Source organism: Salvia hispanica, chromosome 4 (assembly GCF_023119035.1).
Source record: "Salvia hispanica cultivar TCC Black 2014 chromosome 4, UniMelb_Shisp_WGS_1.0, whole genome shotgun sequence".
Classification (NCBI taxonomy): Eukaryota; Viridiplantae; Streptophyta; class Magnoliopsida; order Lamiales; family Lamiaceae; genus Salvia; species Salvia hispanica.
In genome coordinates this window covers 18253885-18278125 of record NC_062968.1, presented here as the reverse complement: position 1 = coordinate 18278125, position 24241 = coordinate 18253885, and the positions used below count along the sequence as shown (strand labels likewise).

The 24241-nt window shown below is 37.3% G+C and overlaps 3 protein-coding genes across 3 annotated transcripts; 2 read left to right on the top strand and 1 right to left on the bottom strand.

The window, feature by feature from the left end:
• Positions 1–8581: 8581 nt before the first annotated feature.
• LOC125220523 (agglutinin-2-like) lies at positions 8582–9385 on the bottom strand. Its single transcript, XM_048122686.1, has one exon. The coding sequence runs from the start codon at positions 9383–9385 to the stop codon at positions 8582–8584; it is 804 nt and encodes a 267-aa protein (XP_047978643.1).
• A 5606-nt stretch (positions 9386–14991) lies between these two features.
• On the top strand, positions 14992–15786 carry LOC125220522 (mannose/glucose-specific lectin Cramoll-like). Its single transcript, XM_048122685.1, has one exon. The coding sequence runs from the start codon at positions 14992–14994 to the stop codon at positions 15784–15786; it is 795 nt and encodes a 264-aa protein (XP_047978642.1).
• Positions 15787–22936: 7150 nt separating this feature from the next.
• On the top strand, positions 22937–23731 carry LOC125220521 (lectin CPL-like). The gene has a single exon (XM_048122684.1). The coding sequence runs from the start codon at positions 22937–22939 to the stop codon at positions 23729–23731; it is 795 nt and encodes a 264-aa protein (XP_047978641.1).
• The last annotated feature ends 510 nt before the right edge of the window (positions 23732–24241 follow it).

Here is a 24241-nt window from a genome sequence, read left to right as displayed (position 1 = left end):
CTCGTGCAAGGAGCTCCATCATATTAAATTCGTGTGTTTCCTATTATGAATTGGTAGCAATGATATGTGATGCGATGAAAATAGATATAAACCAATACACGGTTGAATTATTATGGAGACAATGTATAGTATTTGCTTCCGGTATGAGTTATACATGTTCTGTGATTTGCAATGATGAAAGTGTGATGTTTATGTTCAACAATGCTCAAAATTCAAGTGGGTGTATTGAATTATTTGTAGAGTACTCACCTGTGAGAGGTTCAGAAATCCCACCAGTTGTGGATTGTGGTATTGGATCATCTGCGAGGGTTGAACAAATGAGCTTTGACTGTGGTATTGAATCATCTGCTAGGGTAGATCATACGAGCTTCGATCGTAGTATGAATGAGCAGCAAGATGTTGTAGATGATGCTGATGTTCTTGTTGAGCCAAATGATGAGGTAGATGAAGTAGATGTTCTTGTTGAGCCTACACCGCTATCTGAGACAGAGCCAGACCCTGATCTCAGTGATGGTAATGGTGATGGTTCTGATGATGGTAGTTCTGATGATGAGATAGTACCATTTAAACCTGTTGTGCAAGGTGAACAGCCACTTCCGGAATACAATCCTAGGGGGTTGAGATTCTTTCGTGAATTACCAAGTCGGCCTTCTGATGACGTTGTTGATAATGAACACAGCAATTTGTATTGGGATGAGAAAGAGCCGCATCGGATTGTGTTGGGAACAAAATTTGATTCCAAGCTACATGTGAAGACTGCTGTAACTATGTGGAGTTTGTGGCAGGAAAAACAGTTTAAGGTCGTCGAGAGCAAATTAAGAAGGTGGCATGCCGTATGCAAATATCCCGCAGGAACGACAGCAACAGGAACAGGCATCATCAGCACCACCGACGCTGAAAAAGCGAGGGAATGTAAGTGGGAGGTTTCAGTTACACAAAGGTCGCATGACGATATGTGGGAAGTTAGGAAGTGGAGGGATCGACATACTTGTGTAGGCCACCGTGCTAACAGAGATCATGCAAACTTTTCATCGCCAATGATTGCTCTGTTGATTCGACATCATGTGCGACAATGTGCCGATTTCAAGGTCTTCTCAATAATAGCTGATATTCACGACAGATTTGGTGTGTCGATCAGTTACAAGAAGGCATGGTATGCAAAGAGAAAGGCTATAGAGTTTGTATATGGTGGATGGGAGGAATCATTTAGGCAGTTGCCAAGCTACATGCTTGAACTCCAGTCACAGAATCCAGACACCATTGTTGAGTGGAAGCACAACGAGCTGTTCAGTCGGAGGCGTACAAAGGTGTTCAACTATGTTTTCTGGGCATTTGGGCCTGCAATACATGCGTTCCAGAAGGCCGCACCGGTGTTAACAATAGACGGGACTCACCTCCGAGGAAGATTTAAAGGTAAGTTGCTTGTTGCTTGTGGTTTTGATGCGAACAAGACATGCTTGCCTATTGCATATGCTGTGGTGGATGAAGAAACCAACGACAGTTGGTCGTGGTTTTTAGATCATTTAAGAACTCATGTGGTGAAATACGAACGAGAGGTGTGCATTATATCAGATAGGCATAAAGGAATCTTCCATGCAATGAAGTCTGAAATCATGACAACCGCCCCGCAGATACACCATAAATTTTGTTTGATCCATGTGAGGGCAAATGTTTTGAAGAAGCACAAGGGCAGCAATGTGAAGGCCATGATCTGGAAGTTGGGGGTCACTACTCAAGAACGTAAATTTGGCAGAAGACGTCGAGCACTAAATGATGTCAGCCATGGTGCGGTGAGAAAGCTCAATACGATTACAAAAGAACGTTGGTCACTGTGCTATGATGGTGGTCTTAGATGGGGGGTGGCCACAACAAACATGTCGGAGTGCTACAACAACGTGTTGAGGGGTGTGAGAGAGTTGCCAATTAGAGCGTTGGTAGATTTGACATTTTGGAGGACGGTACGTTGGTGGGTGCAGAAGAAGACACTCATAGAACACACCGAAGGTGAGTTAACCCCGTGGGCGAGGGACATGCTTGCTAAGAATGACTCAAAGGGGCGAAAACATTACATTACTGTCATTGACCGAGATATAGGGAAGTACCATGTCCGAACTCGAGGAAGAATAGAAAAGGGAGTGTCAAAGGGCAACAATGTTCAACTAGTCAAGTATTTGGATTCGAGTTGCAGTTGTGGTAAGTGGCAGACGTGGAGAATTCCTTGTTCGCATGGTTGTGCTGTTGCTAGAGACAGAGGTCACGTTATGATTGACCTCATAGATGAGTCTTACTACATCGGTACATGGAGGTCGCAGTACTATGGTCCAGTTTCATTTGATGCACCAAGACACGAAGATTATTGGGTAGAACCTTCATGGAATTTGCACATCACCCCTCAGCAGTTGATTCCTAGAACGCGTGGCCGAGTTAGAAGAAGGAGAATACTTAATCAAATGGATGTCCGCGAGGAAGATGCACCGAGAGCTCCCCGCCGTTGCAGAAATTGCGGGATAGAGGGGCATGACCGAAGAAATTGCTCAGCCGGTGCTGTTCAGTAAATGTGTGGTATATATTTGCTATCTGTTTGGAATTGAGTTGTGTATTTGAGATATGTTATGTTTTGTATTGACATTTTAGTTGAATTGCAGGAAATGCTGACAAGAGATGGCATGGCTTCTAGGGCGAATGTTGGTGATATTTGTTTTGGGGCATATGCGATGGATCTTGTTTGATAGTTACTATGTTTATTTTGTAACATTTGTGAGATGACTATTGAATTTGTTTTGTTGACGGTTATTATGATTTTGATTGACTTTTGTTGACAGTTGTTATGTCAGATGACTATGATGCACTTTTTATTTGCACTATGCTGTAACTGATATTCAAACGGAAGCAAATCACAATCGAAACTTTGTATTGTCATTTTTTAAAATTTTTTTGCAAGAATTCACCTTAAATATGTGGCCAAAACCTGTTTCAATACCAACAACTACCAACATATACCAACATATACCATCAAATAACAACAAATAACAACATATGATGCCAACCCCTATTCTACCAAAGACTTATTTCCCCGAAGGCGTGAATTTTGTTGGAGCTTTCCCTTTGTTCTTCCTTGTTGAAAATCCCCTCAATACATTGTGCATAGCCTTCCCAAACGTACTTGATGAACTCTTCACAGCTGGTCGTGAGGATCCCTCGGTGGGTGGTCGAAATATTACTTCGTGATCTTCTTCCCCGCTCTCTTCTTCCCCACCCTCTTCTTCCCCAACCTCTTCTTCCTCGCTCTCGCCTTCTTCTTCCCCCACCGGATCCACAATTTGATAATTCTGGAAGTATGGATCACGTCCTGCTACCGCTGCGTCCCAATCAGACCCACCGCCAAAGAATGAGTCACATGATGATCGTGCTCCCCATTGCGAGTGCTCGTGGCTTGCACCACTCAACTGAGACCAACCTGGGGGATCGTATTCTGGATGCAGTGGCGATGGTACCGTATACTCGGGCTGCGGCTGCTGCGGCTGCGACAACCTATGTTGTCGTGTCCACCCGTGTCCACCCGTCCGAACACCCGGCAATCCATGACGAAGAGAAGTTGGTGGGCGTGGCGGCATGGCCACATTTCGCCGTTGCGAAGCTGGATACTCCATCACATCAGTATGGTTCGTCGCACGAAGGGCCTCAGTGGCTATTTCTCGGATCTGCCGTAACCGAGGGTCGTTGTCATGTTCAGAGGTCAAATGCCATATCCCCTGAAGGGCTTCAACCTAGATAATACAAATATATAATCATTACAATCAATCTATACAAACATCAAACTAAATACATGTTTATGTACAAAAACATAACATACCGTCAATTTCAACGAAGAGGCTGACTCGTTCATCCCAACTGTTGACTGCGTCCCAGGTTGAACTAGGTACGACACTGTGATCCTATTGTACCACGCCAGATAGCCCTGATGACAAGAACCTTCCATGGACGCTGTTGCATGGTGAAAAGTTGATTGGGACCTGTCGTGTCTCAAATCCCATTCATCAATGTAGAATTTATGTATCTTTGCCCAATCAGCGCCCTTCCTCCCACGGCGGTGACTTTTACACAAATGTCCCGCCTTATCTAGCATCCTATCACGATACTCAGGAATACCTTGGTAGCGGTTAAATTGTCGGCAAACTCGTCCAGCCTCGTGTGCCTCGACAAATGACCAACACACCAAGTAAGTGTCGCACAAGAAGGATGCAGTCGAATCAATGCAGTAATCAGGCAGGATACAATCTGCATACGGTGTCCACAGAAACTACAAAAAAAAAATATAAATATCAAAATTAATTTCATAGTTTAGAAAATAGTAAATTCATTAACTAACACAACAAAAATAAATTTCACCTGGCCGGGACGAATCAGTGATAACTGATCACGATAATGAGCTACTGAATATCGGGGAGCATTTCCAATTTCTGTAACTCCGTGCCACCTATACAAAAAAATTATGTCAGAAGTTGTCAAAGAAACATAGTTAAGTGAGTTAAAAATACATTACTTGGCTCCAGACGGGGTATACGGCGTGTGCATAGGCGATATCAAAAAGGATGGCCTCAATGTGGGCATTCTTTCCCACGCCCATAGCTGCAAAAGAACCATAGGTCCACCCACATCTCTTCTCTGTCTGCCTACAGATGCCTCGCATAAATAATGATACAGAAACGCTAAGGCAGCGCTACCCCAGCTGATACTGGACACGTCAAAGGCATCGTCAAAGGCATTCAACCACATAAATGGAACCTTGCACCCTGTGGTGTCCGGTAGAATAAGACCTCCTAACAAGATCAACGCATGAATACGTGCCCTTTGCATGTATACATAATCATACAGCCCATCTCCCAACGGTATCGTCGTTTGGTGGATAAGAGATGTCATTAACAAACCGCCCTGCTTCGTTTCATTTTCTACATCAGGTATCCATCCTAACATATCTCGACACTTGCTGGGCCAATCTTCATATCCGATAGGATAGTCACGGCCAGTGAAAACACGACCGTCTGCTCTCAAGCCCCACAGGCTTTGCACATCCTGTAAGGTTACAGTAACCTCTCCAACTGGTAGGTGGAAACAGTGTGTCTCAGGCCTCCAGCGCTCGATCAAGGCAGTGATAAGCTCGTTGTCTATCCTCATCGGCCTTCCACACTCCAACAAGCCTTTGAAACCCCATACATCCAGCCAATGCTTCACAGTTGGATGTATTTGTACTATCCAGACCTTACTTTCCGTCCGACGAACTCTAAACACATTTGTTGCGCCATTCGCCAACAATGAGGCTGAAATGTGTTCGTTTTGATGAAAGAGTAATGATGGATCCTCAGGTCCATAACATAACTGTTCTTCAGAACTTGAAGATGCCATCTGCTTCAAAATAATCACCCAAATTGAATCAACATTCCAACTTAATCATAAACTCTAAACCCAAATAATCACCCAACTTAATCAACATTCCAACATTCCAAAAAATTCCAACATTCCAACTTAATCAACATACATTCCAGCTTCAAAATAATCACCAAAAAGAATCACCCAACTTAATCAACATTCAATTTTAATCATAAAAACTCAACAATTCAACTTAAATCGCAACTACAACTCAAAAACACACTTCAATTCAACTTAATCAAAAAATTCAACTTAATCAAAAAATTCAACTTCAACAATCCAACTTCATCAAAAATTGAATCACTTACGAATTTATATACATGTGAAACACACAAATAGGCAACAAAACAACACAAATCGTCCGAAATTTCATCAATTTCATCATAAACCCTAACTTTGTTAAATTAGGGAAAACATACAGAAATTAAGCAATAAAGGATAAATGTAGCCAAATTGAAGAGCAATTACCGAAATATGTTTGAAATTTGTCGGAAAAGATGAAAATCGCGTCGGATAAGAGTGGAAAATCGCCTGCTTCTCTCGTCTGCTTCTTCGTTTTCGCGATTCTGCGTCGCTGCTGCTGCTTTAAAACTCGACTGGAAGACGCATAACCCTTATGCGTCACTAACGAAAGACGCATATGGGTTATGCGTCACTAACTAAAGACGCATAAGTCTAATGCGTCACAAACTAACGACGCATAAGTATTGTGCGTCACTCCAAAACGCAAAATTTCGTGCGTTTTTGCCAGACGACGCATTACAATTATGCGTCATTACGTAAAGACGCATGACCGTTGTGCGTTTTTCTTTTAAAGACGCATATTGATTATGCGTCACTCCCTAAGTTGGAATAAAACTAAAGCCCTTCATTAAAATGGAATTCTACTAACATGCATTAATAAAAATAGAAATATTCCGAATGGCCAGAAAGGAGTCGAAATGACCACCCGGCCGGGTGAATTTTGCTCTTTATAATTCCACCCGGCCGGGTACGCTATTTTGGCGTATTTTTATGCCAAAAACGCGATTTTTTATGCGGGATTAAAAGGAAGAACGCCTAAGTTTCATGATTCTACACCTACCGCCTCCAACACTCACACACATCTCCAAGAACACCTTTGAGAGAGAGAAGTGAAGACTGAAGACTTCCAATCGGAAGATTGAAGTTGCAATTCCATAGATTCATTCTCACAGGAGTATCTTAATCTTTTCTCCATGTATTTTATTGAATCTTGTGTTTCAAACATGGTTTTTGTGAAGAACATGAGTAGCTAAACATTACTTGTAGAATTCTTGGTCAAGATGCACTAATTTCATAGTCTTTATCCAATTAATTCCGTTCTTACCTTGCTCTTGTAGTTATTTGATTATTCTTGGGTTTATTCCTTTCAATTGCTTGATCACCACTTGATTGTGTAGGATTAATTAGATTAATCGGGAGATAAAATAATTAATCTGGAAATAAGAATAATTCACACCTTAATGCAATAAAACTCGGGAGAGTTGAGATTTTGAGTGAGGTCTTTGACCTAATCGAACTTTTGGGAGTTAGGGGTTTTAGGATTAGAAGGGGACTTCAATCCTAGCATCTAATCTGCAGGTTTCTCACCTCGGGAGGGGGTTTAATCTATAATTGCGGTCGACTTAGTAACTCTAGAGACACCAAAAGGTAAGACAATTTGATTGGATAAGAGCTTGGCATTGTGCATCGGATCCTTGAATTCTACAATTTTCTCCATATATCTTTTCACTCTGTGTTTACTTGCTTTTTATTTATTTATTTGTTCATTATATGCTTTTCGTAGTGTTAGAACAAAACCAAACATTTCCCAATTCTCTAGATAGTAGTCAACGTTTGTTTGTGGAAGTTAAGTTGATACAAATTAGTCTCTGTGGGATACGATATTCTTGTTTGCTAATTGCTACACTAGCCTCGTACACTTGCGGGTATCACTTGTGTTAAAATAAGTCGAGTCAGAGGGCAAACAGTATCCCACATTGGAGAATGAACAAGAGTTGCAAGCATATAAATGGACTACCCCAACTCCATTAGTATGAGGCCTTTTGGGAAGTACCCCAAGAGCAAAACCGTAAGGGCTTTGCCCAAAGCGGACAATATCATACTAATGGTTCTAACGGTTAAATTAATGCCATGTGTCATCTAAACGTGTCATCTAATAATAACTTCGCTAATATAAATTACAATGAAAGGAAAATAAGGCGGGCGACTGCTTTGTAATGTCTAGCCTTGGATTCGCCCCTACCTCTATGTCGATGGCCAGAATTCATTCGATTTTAGGCTTTTTTGACGTCTTAGTATTTTATCTTGTCTTTTCATTTTTCTCTTTAGGATTTGGACTACTCGGTTATGAGTCATTTGGATTACAATTATTTCAAGTTATAAATTGCGAACATCAACCCTAACTTTTGGTTTAGTTAGAAAATTTTTATGATATTTTAATTGATATATTTATTCTAATAATTACATATCTATTCGATATAGGATCATTCGAATTGTTGTTTTTCTTTTGTTCATAAATTTTCAATCATGACCCTATCAAATTGTTGAGTTATTCGGGCAATTTTGGGCTTGATGTCTCAATTTTAAGGTCTATGCATATTTAAGGTGATGTTTTATGAGGCATGTGTGTTGACATTATTTTCGCTATTTTAATAAATCTCTTTCTTTAAGTAGTGTTTTGTCACTAATTGGCTAGCAAACAATCCCAAATGGATTTGAATTCAAATTCAACTACTAAATGTGTGAATAACAAAACTAAGGTAATATTCCCACTCATTGTACGTACCGATATTTTGAAAAGATTTAACTTTTACTAAACTATCATTCGACTTTTGGATTGGAATTTTATGCAATACGTGTCATGTGTTTTTGCTAGTAAGCCGAAGCCTAATGTGTGTACTCGATGACCACGGCATGTATGAATAATACAACCATAGAAAATATAGTATTATTGGTAACATAGGAGGATGTCATGCATATTTCTTAATGACATCAGCATTCACAAATACATTACGAAACATGTAAAATTAAGATAAGAAACATTACATTTTATATCAATCCTGACTTATTTAGAACATACTCCATCACTAGCCTTTATTTGTAACACATACTAGTAAAATAGTAAAAGGTCTCAATTGTTTTTCTTGCGGCCCATGGTGGAAGTGAAAGACCAAGAGATGAGGTCGTGAATGGCAGATAATCCTCCGGTGGCGCCCGAGATCCCGACTTGAACCTGCTCAGGAAGAAACGAGCTCAAATCGTACACATAGCTCACCTCAAAGGCCTTTCCACCGGCGCTGCCACGAACGCTTATCAAATTGGTGGCTGCATCGTAGTTGATGGTGGCAGTCACCGCCTGGCCGACGATCGCGTCGTCGACGGCGGTAGTGACGCTGGATACCTGAGACTGGATGTCGATCCCAACGTGGCGATAGTTAGGATCGAAATCTTCATTGATGAAGATGTCGAATTCCACTGCGAAAACCAAGGGGTTTTTGCCGGATTGATCAAAGACACCGAAGCTGCCACCGGGCTCGTTGACGGTGGAGTTGGGGGCCGTGATGAAGAACACGAGGCCGTCGGCAGGCGGGTACTCGTAATTGGTGTTGGGTGTGACGATGAATTTCACGGTGGATTCGAAGCTGGATTTCCCCCGTTTCCCCCAAAATGGCACGGGCTTGGTGTACAAGACTCGGCCGACGCTGAGTTCCGCTGCGTTGCCGTTATAGTCGTTGGTTTTTGTTAGGCGGAGGTAAGAGTCTTGGGATGGGAAATTGGCGTCGCCTTGTAAGGTTACGCCAATTGGTTGCACACCGTGGAAGTCGTATGAGAAGGAGACCGTCCCTTTGGGGGGTGGACGCTTCGCGGTTGCCACGGTGAGGATTAGGGCTGTGGCGGAAAGAAGAGAGATTAGGGTTTGGAGGGAAGTGGCCATAGCTTTTGATTAGGGTTTTGCTTTGAGTGTGGTGGTGTATTGTGGTGTGTGGTGGATCCTATTTATAGATGGTTTTGGTCATGCATGAAAGTCAATATTCATTAAAATACACAGTTTGAGGTGATGAACCTCGAGATCTGTGTACCTAGTGGGTGTATTATATAGTTACTCGATTGTGTTTGGTTGGCTTTAAGGATTCTGTTGTTTCCGTAAGTTTGGGTAGGACACAAAACCTATCCGAGCAAAATTTGTCTTCCGAAAATAAGGTTTTTCTCGACTAACTTTACAATTAATTTGTTTTGTTTTATTATTTTTTTACAAATTTCATATTCATTATGTTCTGATCCTTTTAATTTCGTTAATTGTACTCCCTCCGTCCCTGAAAATTTGTCACATATTTCCTTTTTTCGTCCGTCCCTAAAAATTTGTCACCTTTCACTTTTACCATTTTTTGTAGTAGACCCACATTCCACTAACTCATTATCCCTCACATTTTATTTTAAAACTAATATATAAAACTAGGACCCACATGCCACTAACTTTTTCAACCCACTTTCTGTTACATTTCTTAAAACCTGTGTCGGGTCAAATGGTGGCGAATTTTGGGGGACCGAGGGAGTATTAGATAGAGTACGGACCATGGGCGGAGCCACTTGAGGAGCACGAGGGGCAAAATGCTCACCCTCAATAAATATACGTATTTTATTTATACCATTTTGATATTCAATTATTTTTCGAATTTTCAAATTTCCTTCATAAATGCCATGTACCATCTCAAATTCTTAAAATTTCTTTATACTAGTACTCCAGTGTTCCATAATAGATTTCATATTTGGATGATGACATGATATTTTAGATGTTTGTTCGCTCTTCTACCCCTGTAACATATCGACTATGCATGACATAAATTTTAATACAGTTATCTAATAATGCACATCCTTAATTTATTTTGCGGAAGGACCCTGGCATGGTAATGCCCACACACACACAATCTCATTTTTTCTTGCTTTTTGTATTTTATGCGCTTAATATTTTGTAATTTTTATGTACACTTATGTTTTATGTTGCTTTTGTAAGTTCTGTGAGTCTTTACTCTATAATGGCTAGATTCACTCGGATTTACAAACCATCACAACAAGCACAGATTGTTGAGATAACAGAGAAGATCGCAAATTTCAAGACAAGAACGTGGTATAATGTGATACATGGCCATAATGACCGGTAAAATGGGAAGATGCTTCTGCATTGCTCTTTCTTAAAGTCGAAAAAAAAGATTGTTCACACCATCTCATTTTATTAAATATTACTATTAATGTAGGTCTCATCCAAATCTAGCTAATTTTTTTGTTAGTTTGACTTTCTTAATTTGTTATTTTCACGTTTCTTTAGAGTAGAATAGTGAGTGTCACGCCACAAATTCGGTGGGGTTGGTGATATATGTCTAAAATTGGTTTGTAGAATAATTTCTCTCTATATAAGGGGTAGCTAAAATTAAAACATCTTTCAAAATATAAACATGAATCAAATTTCTATGCCCAGTGACGGAACAAGCATGGGCCATGCCGCCGCGCCAGCGGGAGTAGGCCTGTAAATTTGGAAACCCGTGGTTACCCAAACCCGAAAATTCGGGTATCCGGACCCCAAATCTCAAAAATATCATACACAATACTCAATCCGAATGTGAATTTGGGTACCCTAACACCCGATGCGGGTACCCGAACCCAACTAATCGAGACCCATAAACCAGAAGTTATTATATTTCAAATTTATTCTTTTATACTCACTCCGTCCCACATAATTCGTATCAGTTCATTTTTCACACTCATTTTGCAAAAATAATACTACCTCCGTCCACGAAAATTCGTCCCGGTTTGACCGGGCACGGGTTTTAAGGAATGTAATGGAAAGTGGGTTGAAAAAGTTAATGGATTGTGAGTCCTACATATATATATTAGTTATATAATAAAATGTGAGTATGAATGAGTTAGTGGAATATGGAGTTCCATTACCAAAAATGGTAAAAGTGAAATGAGACAAATTTTGGGGGACGGACGGAAATGGAAAACTGGGACAAATTTTCGTGAACGGAGGTAGTAATAAATAGTTAAAGTGAAGAGAAAATAAAGTAAAAGAGAGAATAATATACAGAATAGTCTTACATACATTATTCTTTCTCTTATTTTACTTTCTCTCAACTTAACCTATTTATTATTATTTTTGCAAAACGAGTGTGAAAAAGGAACTGGGACGAAGTGAGTATAAATTATATTGTGATGAGAATAGAAATTATTAAAACTAATACAATACTACTATTTATTGACTATTATTAAAAGTCTAAACTTCAATTCTAAATTTTTAATATTTTTGCTTTCTCTAGATTATGATTCTATATAAAATAGATATTAGACAAATAGATATTACTTAATTTTAGAATAAAAATTCTTTTTGCATAAATTGAAACATAAAAGAGATTAAAAATAATTTTTTAAGATATTAAATGAACATGTAAATAAAATGGAGAAAGAATAACTATATATTTTCAAAAGATGACAAGTAAGAACATAAATATTTATCAAAAATACATAATTAATCGGGTTTAATCGGGTATTAGTCAGGTACCCTAATATGGGTTTCGGGTACCCTAAACCCGAAAAATCCTAACATTAACTACCTAAACTCATACCCGAACCCATACTTTTGAGTTTCGGGTACCCAAAACCCGTCGGGTATTAGGTCGGGGTCGAGTATACCAGAAACCCCGCAGATTAAATTTGCAGCCCTAAGCGGGAGCTTGGTGGTGACGGATCCAGTACAGCCGCCTTTGCCGCCCACATTCCAGGAATAAGACCTATTGGGCTTAGCCCATGTGAATATTTGCTATTAGAGATTGGGTTGTTGGGCCCAAATCACTCTCATCGTTTGCTCTCAAATTCCAATTTGCGAATTTAATTCCTTAATGACGTGATTTTGGGATGAAATAAGGTGTTTGGATTGTTACCAGATTCTAATATGCTATGTTTCGATATAACATAACGACACATTAATAGACTTATATTAATAGTTTTGATATGCATATTGGGTTTGAACTTTGAACAATAGATGATATTGATATATATCTGTGTATTGGGAGGAGAATTTTCTAAAAATTATCTGGTCTGTCACTATCTAAGCCACATAAGTATCATGAAAATTGTTAGATGTCTGATTAATCAAGGGCTATCGATCCTGTCCAGCCCTTAATTTTTTCAATTTGGAAAAGTTAATGCCGTACCTCAAATTGTATTAATGTATTTAACAGTTTTTAAATATAGTTAGAGGAATGATATGCTAGGTTATGTGAGCTTTTTATATGAGCACCTCTATTGTTTGACGCATTTTTAGCGTTGTTCGTTTCAATTTATATATTTAGTTTGTTGTTATTACACATAAAAATGTTATTGAAAATTTTAATTTCACAAAAATTATAAAAATCAAAGCTTACTTTATTATTTTATTAATTTATTTAAAATTATAGAGAAAACGAGCAAATTGAGCTTTGATTTTTTATGAATTTTGTAAAATTAAAAATTTCAATAACATTTTAAAAATAACAGAATTAAACTAAATATATAAACCAAAACAAACAACGCTAAACATGCATCAACTAGGAATGGTGCTCACATAAAGTATATAACGTATATCATTTGTCATAGTTACGTATATACAGGGTGGTAATCCGGCATGCCCATCAACTTTCTAGAGCTTGGAATACAATTAATAAAAAAAAAAAAAAATTCAGCTGCTGACAAAAAATATTTTTGATATTCCAAAATATAATAGAGGGTGAGAAAATAATTCAGCCTCCCTGCAATATTTCTGATTAATACTAATATTGATGTTGACATTCATATCATCTTTTCGGATCAATTAAATAAACTCTGATCGAAAAATTGAAAAGATTTATGCCACTTACTTTGCAAAGATGTAAAAATTAAGGCCTAAATGCCAAATGAGTATGAATTCCTTATTCGTCTTTATTATTCTCCCCAATTTTATATTTCCTCTGTCTACGATTTAAAATCCCACTTTGACACGATATGAATTTAATGAAATGTGAAAGAATATTGGTGAAAAAATGAATGAAATATAAATCGCGTTCTATACCTTTATTTTATAATGAACTGTGACAGTAGTGATCTAGTTTAGTATGAGATTTACTTATCTAATTTGAATAATAAAGAAATAAATAAGACTTTAATCGTGGATGCAATTTGAAATGTCAAATGAAACATTTGGATGGTCGACTATTATATATATTGAATGCTACCAGTATCACGTCCCAATACATACATGCACATTATATAATCTCCAGAACTTAATTTTCATGCTTTTATTTTGATACTATATAAATAAAATCTATATATATGGAGAGAGTAGAATATCATACAATATTAAATATTATATGTATAAATTAAATTACCAAAAAATAAACTTATCTCGAATGTGTGATCTCAAATATTAGCTCATGATTTTATTACCCTCTATAGAAATCTCTATTGTTCCTTTGCAAAACTACATGAGCACATTGAACACCAAAGTGACACGTTAATGTTTTTGTTTTTGTTTTTTTATATGTACATGAGGACCATCAATTAATAATGGGGTCCCAAGAACTATCAAGACATACCATATTTTAGTTGTGCATGGGATTTATTAAAAATAATGCCAAGTTGACGCATTTTTATAAAAGATCAGTCTATATTTCGTCTCGTTTGTTAGGTACGAGACTTTGTTAATTTGTTACTCACCCGGATTCTACTATTTACCTTTTTTAGGTATTATTGTTACTCCAATACGAAAATCCTATTTGGCATCATTGAAGAATGACATACTGAATTTAAAAATAATTTTTGATGCACTACAGAATTTCTTAAAAAATCAACAATAGGCCACATTTCCGCCACTGAATTACGTACATGCATATCCTTACAATAAAAATATGAGACCATTTTTCTATCATTAGTCATTATCTAACTTAAAAATAGCATGGAGTGCTTATTTGTAGTAAATCTAAATAAACTCAGAAATACTAGCATGATTGTAATTTGTACATTCGATACCCTTGATAATAGTAACACTATATTCAAACAAAGAATATATATGTATTAATTAAGAACACATAAACATTATACTACATAATGACTTTGAAGAATTTTAGAAACAAATAGATAGAAAATCTGCACAAATAAAAAATTGTAAGAAATTATACTTGTATTAGGTACGATAAATGAATAGCTAAACAAAATACAGTATATTAACATTTAATACAAATATAGAGTTAACCTAAATGATATGCAACTAAATTTTAAAATAAGAATGGAGAAATTGTGGTGCTAAATTACCATGTTATGGCTACCGAACAAAAGCGATAAATCAATAGTAGAACAAAAACACTCCACCAATAAAAAATTAAAATTGTTAAAGTTGAGTCGAAACTAAATGAAAGTTGGCTTATTTGTGTGGACGTGCCTCATGTGACCCTTGTTGCACTACTCCTATAAATACCATAAGCCATTCACCTCATCAAACACAAAACAATCTCACAAAATCTGAGTGAATCATAAGCCATGGCCCTCTTCCACACCCTAAAGCCTCTGCTTTCCTCAGCAGCCATAGCCGTGTTCGTCATTCTGGCAATGACGAACAAGGCCTACTCTCAGAGCGATTCAACTTCCTTCACGTACGACTTCTACGGCTCCCAACCCACATCCCTAACCTACCAAGGCGACGCCTTCTTCCCACCAGACTCAACCTTCCTCCGTCTGACAAAGACCGACACCACGGGGGTCCCGCAAACCGGCACTATCGGCCGAGCCCTGTACACGAACCCGATACTGTTCCGCGCACAAGGGGCAGCAGCGTCATTTGAGACCACCATAAACTTCCAGATCACCTCTAGGTCGGGCGACAACAACCCGGCTGACGGGCTCGTGTTCTTCATAGCCCCTGTGGGCTCCACCATCCCGTCTGGCGGCGGCGGGAGCAACTTCGGCTTGTACAACACTACGGGCTTTGCCCCCAACGTGTTCGCGGTGGAATTCGACGTGTACGTGAACTCGGAGTGGGACCCGAACTTCCGCCACATTGGGATCAACCTCGGCTCGAGGACTTCTAGCAATGTGACGTCGTTTGAGGGCACCAATGGGCAGCGGGTGTCTGCCCGGATAAACTACGAGGCGGCGACTAGAGTGATCACTGTCTACGCCAGCGCAGCAGCGGGCAGTTTCGAGGTCAGCTTGGTGTCCGACTTGGGCGCTTTGCTGCCCGAGCAAGTTCAGGTCGGGCTTGCTGCCTCGAGCGGGCTGCACGTCGCAGTCCACGACGTCGTTTCGTGGTATTTCAGCTCCACCCTCGTCCGTTAATGACGTGACGAAGCAAATTGTAATTGTGTGATTTCGTGTGTCGTTTATGTATAATATATGTGTGTGATATAAATAAGGACTCGAGGTCGTATTAATAAGTTCGACGTTTGTTTCAATGATCATGACCGCCTCTGTGGACTATGTTCGAGATGGAAATGAAATTTAATGATATGTACTATTTAATTCCTCTCGTGTTTTTTTTTTTACATCATCTGATCTTAGATTTAGAATTAGTGAGAAAACGAATTTCATTTGCATATATTAGAATCAACAGAAATAAATTGTGAACCTCGTGACAAAATAACATTTTAATAAATAATACTTCCTCCGTCCACAAAAAATAGAGCAATTTGTGTATGACACGAGTTTTAATGTAGAATTGTTAAAGTAAGAGAGAATTAGTAAAAGTAAGTAAGAAGTAGTGTTAGTGGAATGATGTGTAGGGTTATTATTTGTTGAAAACTTTCCATAACTGAACTTGCTCTATTTTTTTATGGACAGTCAGAAATGGTAATTATGCTCTATTTTTTGTGAACGGAAGGAGTATTCTCTTTGTCCACAAAAAATAGTCTCATTTGTGGACGACATGTATTTAATGTGAAATTGATAAAGTAGGAGAAAGAGGAGAAAAAATATGTAAAATAAGAGAGTTGGGGTGAAAAGTAGATAAGTACGAGAGAAATGAGATAAAGTAGATAAAGTATGATATATAAACTTTTCATTTTTTAAAATAAGGTTATTTTTTTAGGATATTCCAAAAAGGACAAATGAGACCATTTAACTAAAACTACAATTGAGAAACTAAAAGATAATACTATTAGATATTCTAATTTGAAATGTTCAACGGAATTATCAAGAAGGGATTTAATATTAATCCAACTGAGTTGTATTCCTCCTAGAATTCCAAGGACGACGACTCTTGGTCGCCAGTTACCGGGGATCTTGTGTTTCCCGGCGTGAGGAGAATCCCGTAGATGTGTTGAAAAATGATGGCGCAATTTTTGGGGTAACTTATTGTGTGTAAGAATAAGCTGGGCCTTTTATTTTAAGTGGGCGAGGCCCTTCCATCAACTTAAAATTGCAGCTGGGTGGCACCTAATTTCTTTTCCAGCAGGCTGACAAGTTTTAATTCATCTGGGCGGGGAGTGATCAATTGCTAACTTATCATTTAATTGCTAACTACAACTAATTCAAGGCCACATGATTTTAAAAAACGTGTGGTCTACAATTTGCCACGTGTAATTTGCGTTTTTATTAATTAAATCGAAAAAAATTAAAAAAAAAACGCCAAATTAGGGTTTTGGATGAAAATGTCAATATAGTGTTTCGAAAATATCAACACAATGCTTTGAAAATGTCAATATAGTGTTTCGAAAATATCAACACAATGCTTTCGAAAAATACGAAAATTCTAAATTTTTTTTTTCAAATGTTGACGTCGGAACATATGCATGTAGTATATCGTTGGAATCCTTATAAAATTATCTTTAATTTGATATATGTTATATGAATTTAAAGTTTTGGAATTTCTTTTAAAAGTTAATTATAACTAACTTAACATTAATTGTAACGCCCCGCTTTTTCGAACCCTAATTTTTGTGACGTGGAAAATTTTGCATTAAATGCTTTTAATGCTATGATATGTGAAATTAAATGATGAGTGATAAAATGCAATGTTCTTTGTGACCTAATTGTGATGTGGAGTTGAGTTTGATTTGAATAGTCAAACATGTTGAATATGTGACGTGGCTATTGAATAGTCAACTTTGTGGAAAATATGACGTGGCCGTGGAATGGTCAAAGTCGTTGGAAAATGTGAAGTGGAGGCGAAATTTAAATTTGTGAATATATTGATGTGGGAAGAAATAATATTTGTGGTGAATTATTTGCCTAAGGGATGAGTGAGAATTTAATAGGAGCATTATTTAAGTATGTGGAATTTTCGACCCTCCTATTTATTGAAGAAGAAATCCTATTTTCTTGGATTTAATTATTGCTTGGGATAATTATCCAAATTAAACCCAAAGTCCGATTATACCTATTTATTGATGAAATTTTCGGCCCTTATTATTGGAAATAAGGGAATTTTCGAAATCCCTTGTATTATGGGAGAAGGGATTATCTTTATTTTATTATTTGATCCCTTATTGATTCTTCCATAATTAAATTCAAATATCCTAGCATATCTTGTCAAATCTAAGAAGATCTTACCATATCCTAATTTAATTAGGATTATTATTTAATCCCTTTTGATTAAGTACTACACGCCACTCTTATATTTTAATTGGGGAGACTAGTTATTATATTATTAATTCCTTGCTCCGTGATATTTTATCCTACTCCGTAAAATATTCAAATTAAATCATATGCTATTAAATAAGCATGAATTTCGAATTCCCTAATATTTCTCTCCAAATTGTCGGCCTCTACAACCAACAAATCTCTCCCAAATCTTTATTTATTTAATTGTTGGAGTATATTTTGCACTCTATAAATAAGATGAGAGAAATCAAAACCCTAGCACTACAGAAAAACCACCCCCAACTCTCCAAAATCACGCCACTTATCTCCCCACTCTCTCCTAAATTTTTCTTATACTTTCTCCAATAATTCTTCATCTTTTGGAGAAGAATTGAAGCTGAAATTCAAGGTTTTGTTGAAGAATCAAGATCCTACTTGTTTCTACCGTTTGTTTTGCAAGAAAAGGTACTTTTATTAATTAATCTTTTCTTCCTCTACCGATTAATCGGTGTTCTTGAGCCACATGCATTTAGATCGAGTGGAGGGGAATTTAATCGGTGAAATTTGATGCATGTGTGTGTGTGACCGTGTGTGTGTGTGTGTGCATGTCTCGAGGCGTGTACACATGCGCGGTGTTTGTGTGCGTGTGTTGTGTGTGGAAAACACTCATGCGTGACACGATTTGATGATAAATCTGGAATTGTTGTGTGAATAAAAACGATATGATAATCGTACTTTGTTTGGATTGATGATTTTGATAATAATCGATGGGAAAAGGGAAACGTGAGATCATGCATGATTTTAATCCATGATTTGAGACTTATTTGAAATATATGAACTAAAGGTGATAGTTCGCGTTCCCGGTGTGATAACACGAAGAAGTGCATATTTGAACTTGAAGGAAATCGAGGTGGGCTTTACTCTTAAAACTCTTCTATGTGCAAAATCTATTATGTTGGAGAAATAAGGGTGAATTGAACTGTTATGCCATGCCTATAAATTATTTTGGATATTATGTGTGCCTGATGCCTAGATTGTGAGTACGCTCCATTAGGCTACAGCGGCTATAAAAACGAATTCGGGTCTGAGTAGGGCCGCAAACCCTATCAGGCTAGTGTACACTGGAGATCGGGAGCCGTCCTTGCTAGTCGGCCGGTTTCGTGGGCGAAAGTGTGGCCACACTTCGTCGCACCATATGAAATGATGATTGATGAGAAAATGGGAGGTATTATTTGACTGGCCAGTCCATGATATATATTTTGTGACTCGATGCTTATATTTAAATAAATGCAAAAACTCGAGTTCACTATGGTAAGGGTGGCATAACTATAAAATGTTTTGGCATGAGTCCACTGAGTATGTTTAAAATACTCAGCCCTGCATGTGTTTTCCCTATGTGCAGGTTGAGCGGCGATGGGCGGTCGGTGGTGTTGAGAAGATTGAATCGAATAATATGGATGGTTGGGTTTTTGAGTGTAGTCGTGTCTTCATACATGGCTTCGCTTCCTCTTGGAAATGCTTCCGCTGAATATTTGAAACTATTATTTTTGGTTGTGGTGAACTTAATTCTTTGTTTTCGAATGAGGGGAATTATTGCGTTTTTTTGGAATTATGCTAAACCTTTGACTTTTGAGCCTATTCTATTAACTCTTGATTCTCGTGAGTTAGTCGTTGACTTATTTCCTTGATGCTTCATTAAATTCTTGGTCAAATCTCTTTCATTGAAACCCTAGTCTATGTTCTTGTTGCACTTAAGTTCGCCTAGTTAACAGTCGCCGCATTTATTATACCCTAGAAATGTCGGGCTGTTACATTAATACCCCTATTGATTTTTATTGGAATTAATTCTATAGCCTTATTGACGTTTTTTGTTGATCGTATTGACATTTTGTGGTTAATGATCTAGGCCTTTAATTTGAATATCTAATGGCTATTATTGAGTTGTAGTTAGCAATTAAGCATTGAGTTAGCAATATAACACTCCCCTTATGTGGGCTGCCCAAAATATCTATACTTGATTATAAGTAATTTTATAGATAAATTCCTATAAATATTAAATAATTCATTAATTATAATAACGTAGAATTAAAGTATGAGATTTAGTTAAAAAATCCGTGGTCGAGTTTTGAAGATTGTCACATGGAGAAGGAGCAAGCAATTGGTGATTCTTTAGAGAATCAATTCGGTAACCCTAAGCTGTAGAATACATGTTTTAGGGTTTATATTCTTTAAGCATGAATTATTTGCATTTTAACATGCAATTATATGTTTAACATATGAATTAGCTGATTTCATAATCAGTCAAATAGATCCTACGTTTGATTATGCTATTGGACACTAAAGTGATAGCACATTTGTTTGTTGTCATTTGTTGTCTAAACGAGAGATTATTTGAATTATTAGGCTAATTTAAATGATTCATTTATTAAGTTATTATGGTCTTTAAGTGTAAATACCACAAATTAGCTATGTATTTATTATTCTATCTGTCCCCGATTAATTGTCATTCTTTGATTGGGCACGAGTTTTAAGAAATGTAAAGGAAAGTTGGTTGAAAAAGTTAATTAGTGGAATGTGGGACCCACTTTTTTATATTAGTTTTATAATAAAATGTGAGTGAAGTGAGTTGGTGGAATGTTGGGTCTACTTACCACTTATGGTAAAAATGAAGTGTGACAATTATTGAGAGACAAATTGAAATGGAAAAGAGTGACATTTAATCAGGGATGGAGAGAGTATATAAATATCATATATTTTCTATAAAGATAGGTTATGATCGTCCACAAGATTACAACCGATGCAAAGGCAAATCAACACAAAATTATCCCACATGAAGCATGATTCATGTATTATCTCTATAACATGTTTTAGGTTTCAATATATTTAAAGCATGATTAATTCAAGTTATGAGCATGATACATGTGAGAATTATGCAAATAGATTTTGTCTAAATAATCTGCTAAATAGATCTGATTATTATGTGATTTATTTTTTCGATTAATAATTATTAAATTACGAAATTTGAAGCACGCTTCCACTGCCAGTTCCTTCATAAAACCCCCCCAAAAAATATATAAATGAATTAATTATGAGCATTGGATAAATAAATTAATTTATCCTTAATAAAATCCATTATCATAAATGTCTGAGAAATTCAAAATATATACATAACTAAAGAAATTGTAAAACAAATGTTGAACTATGTGAAAAATTTATAGCCTTAATAACTAGGCAAATGATTCTACTCATGTGAGAAAGAATCATGTGAGAAATTAAAATATTAATTACCAAATAAAAGTAGCTATGAGAGTCTTAATAAGAATACATATGATTAGTGTGAGAAATTAAATATATTAATTAATCATAAATTAAAGATACATACCATGACAGTACAACCACACAAATGAATTAATGTGAAAAAGATTATATTTATGAAGCATAATATATGATCTTACAATAACAAAATTTACATAATTGAGAAATAAAATAAAATTTACTCAGTTGCTAGGGTAAAAACCAAAAAATATATATAAATGAATTAATTATGAGCATTGGATAAATAAATTAATTTATCTTTAATAAAATCCATTATCGTGATTGTCTGAGAAATTCAAAATATATACATAACTACATAAATTGCAAAACAAATGTTGTAACTATGTGAAAAATCTATAGCCTTAATAACTAGGCAAATGATTCTAAGACTCCAGTGAGAAATTAAAATATTAATTACCAAATAAAAGCAGCTATGAGAGTCTTAATAAGAGTACATATGATTAGTGTGAGAAATTAAATATATTAATTAATCACCAAACGAACACCATATATGCAAAAAGTGAATTAATCATAAATTAAAGATACATACCATGACAGTACAACCGCACAAATGAATTAATGTGAAAATGATTATATTTATGAAGCATAATTTATGATCTTACTATAACAAAATTTACATAAAGAAGAAATAAAATAAAATTTACTCAGTTGCTAGGTAAAAACCCAAAAAAATATATATAAATGAATTAATTATGAGCATTGGATAAATAAATTAATTTATCCTTAATAAAATCTATTATCGTGATTGTCTAAGAAATTCAAAATAAACATAACTAAATAAATTGCAAACCAAATGTTGTAACTATGTGAAAAATTTATAGCCTTAATAACCAGGCAAATTATTCTACTCATGTGAGAAAGACTCCTGTGAGAAATGAAAATATTAATTACCAAATAAAAGTAGCTATGAGAGTCTTAATTTGAATACATATGATTATCGTGTAAAATTAAATATATTAATTAATCACCAAACAAACACCGTATATGCAAAAATGGAAACTGAAGCTGCCATACGAAATCGAACTGCCAACCTCCAAGTGGTAGCTATCTTCGTCTCGGATAATTCGTCTCACTTTGACCGCGTACGGGTTTTAAGAAATATTATGAAAAGTGAGTTGAAAAAGTTAATGGAGTGTGAATCCTACTTTTATATATTAGTTTTATAATAAAATGTGAGTAGAAATGAGTTAGTGGAATATGAGGTCCACTACAAAAAAATGATAAAAGTGAAATGGAAAAATTATGTGGAACGGACCGAAATGAAAAAATGGAATGAATTATTTGGGACGGAGGGAGTATCAAAGATGTGTACGTAATGTTGTTGTACCAAAGGAGTATATAACTTAATGGATGAGAGGGAAGAAATTGAAAAAAAGCGACAACCAATATTGGAACAAACAATCTTCACAAATAAAAAACTAAAATTGTTAAAGTTGAATCGAAATCAAAAGAATATTGGAATATTTTTGTGGACGTGCCTTATGCGGCCCTTGAACTACTACTATAAATACCATTAGCCATTCACCACATCAAACACAAAACAATCTTACAACATCTCATTAAATCATAAGCCATGGCCCTCTTTCACACCCTAAAGCCTCTTCTTTCTTCAGCAGCCATAGCCTTGTTCGTCATTCTGGCAATGACGAACAAGGCCTACTCTCAGAGCGATTCAACTTCCTTCACGTACTTCTTCTACGGCTCCCAACCCACATCCCTAACCTACCAAGGCGACGCCTTCTTCCCACCAGACTCAACCTTCCTCCGTCTGACAAAGACCGACGCCTCAGGGGTCCCACAAACCAGCACTATCGGCCGAGCCCTCTACACGAAGCCAATACTGTTCCGCGCACAAGGGGCAGTAGCGTCATTTGAGACCACCATAAACTTCCAGATCACCTCTAGGTCGGGCGACAACAACCCGGCTGACGGGCTCGTGTTCTTCATAGCCCCTGTGGGCTCCACCATCCCGTCTGGCGGCGGCGGGAGCAACTTCGGCGTGTACAACGCTTCGGGGCTGGCTCCCAACATGTTCGCGGTGGAATTCGACGTGTACGTGAACTCGGAGTGGGACCCGAACTTCCGCCACATTGGGATCAACCTCGGCTCCAGGACTTCTAGCAATGTGACGTCGTTTGAGGGCACCAACGGGCAGCGTGTGTCTGCTCGGATAAACTACGAGGCGGCGACTAGAGTGATCACCGTGTACGCCACCGCAGCAGCGGGCAATTTCGAGGTCAGCTTGGTGTCCGACTTGGGCGCTTTGCTGCCCGAGCAAGTCCAAGTCGGGCTTGCTGCCTCGAGCGGGCTGCACGTCGCTGTCCACGACGTAGTTTCGTGGTATTTCAGCTCCACCCTTGTCCGTTAATGGCGTGACGCAGCAAATTGTAATTGTGTGGTTTCGTGTATCGTTTATGTATGTTAGAAGGAAATCAGGAGCACAATATATGGAATCAAATCATACCATAGATAGAATGCAAATAAATGTAAATTAGGTTTACCATGTATAGAGGTAACCTAGTCTATATAAGCTCTAATCCTTGTACATATTTTGTGTGAAATAAGATTGAATGATTCTACCAATATTTAACATGGCCTCAGAGCAGCAACGATTCTAGGCTCAGAAAATTTTCATCATAGCCGATACATACCAATACCCGACCTGTTCTTAGCCAAAATCAGCCCAGAAATTCCAATCCTACACCAAAAACATGTCAGACACAGAGGAAGATACAAAACCGAATCAGGAGCAGACGAAAAGCTTAAGGAACAGCAAGAGCATCACCATAGCATTCAAGTTGAATGGGAAAAACTACCCCTTATGGTCGAGACTGATCAAGGTGAAGATCGGAGGCCGAGGGGCGTACGCCTACATCAA

Excerpts from the sequence above, each read along its gene's own strand:
- LOC125220521 (XM_048122684.1), top strand. The coding sequence starts at position 22,937 with ATGGCCCTCTTTCACACCCTAAAGCCTCTTCTTTCTTCAGCAGCCATA.
- LOC125220522 (XM_048122685.1), top strand. The coding sequence starts at position 14,992 with ATGGCCCTCTTCCACACCCTAAAGCCTCTGCTTTCCTCAGCAGCCATA.
- LOC125220523 (XM_048122686.1), bottom strand. The coding sequence starts at position 9,385 with ATGGCCACTTCCCTCCAAACCCTAATCTCTCTTCTTTCCGCCACAGCC.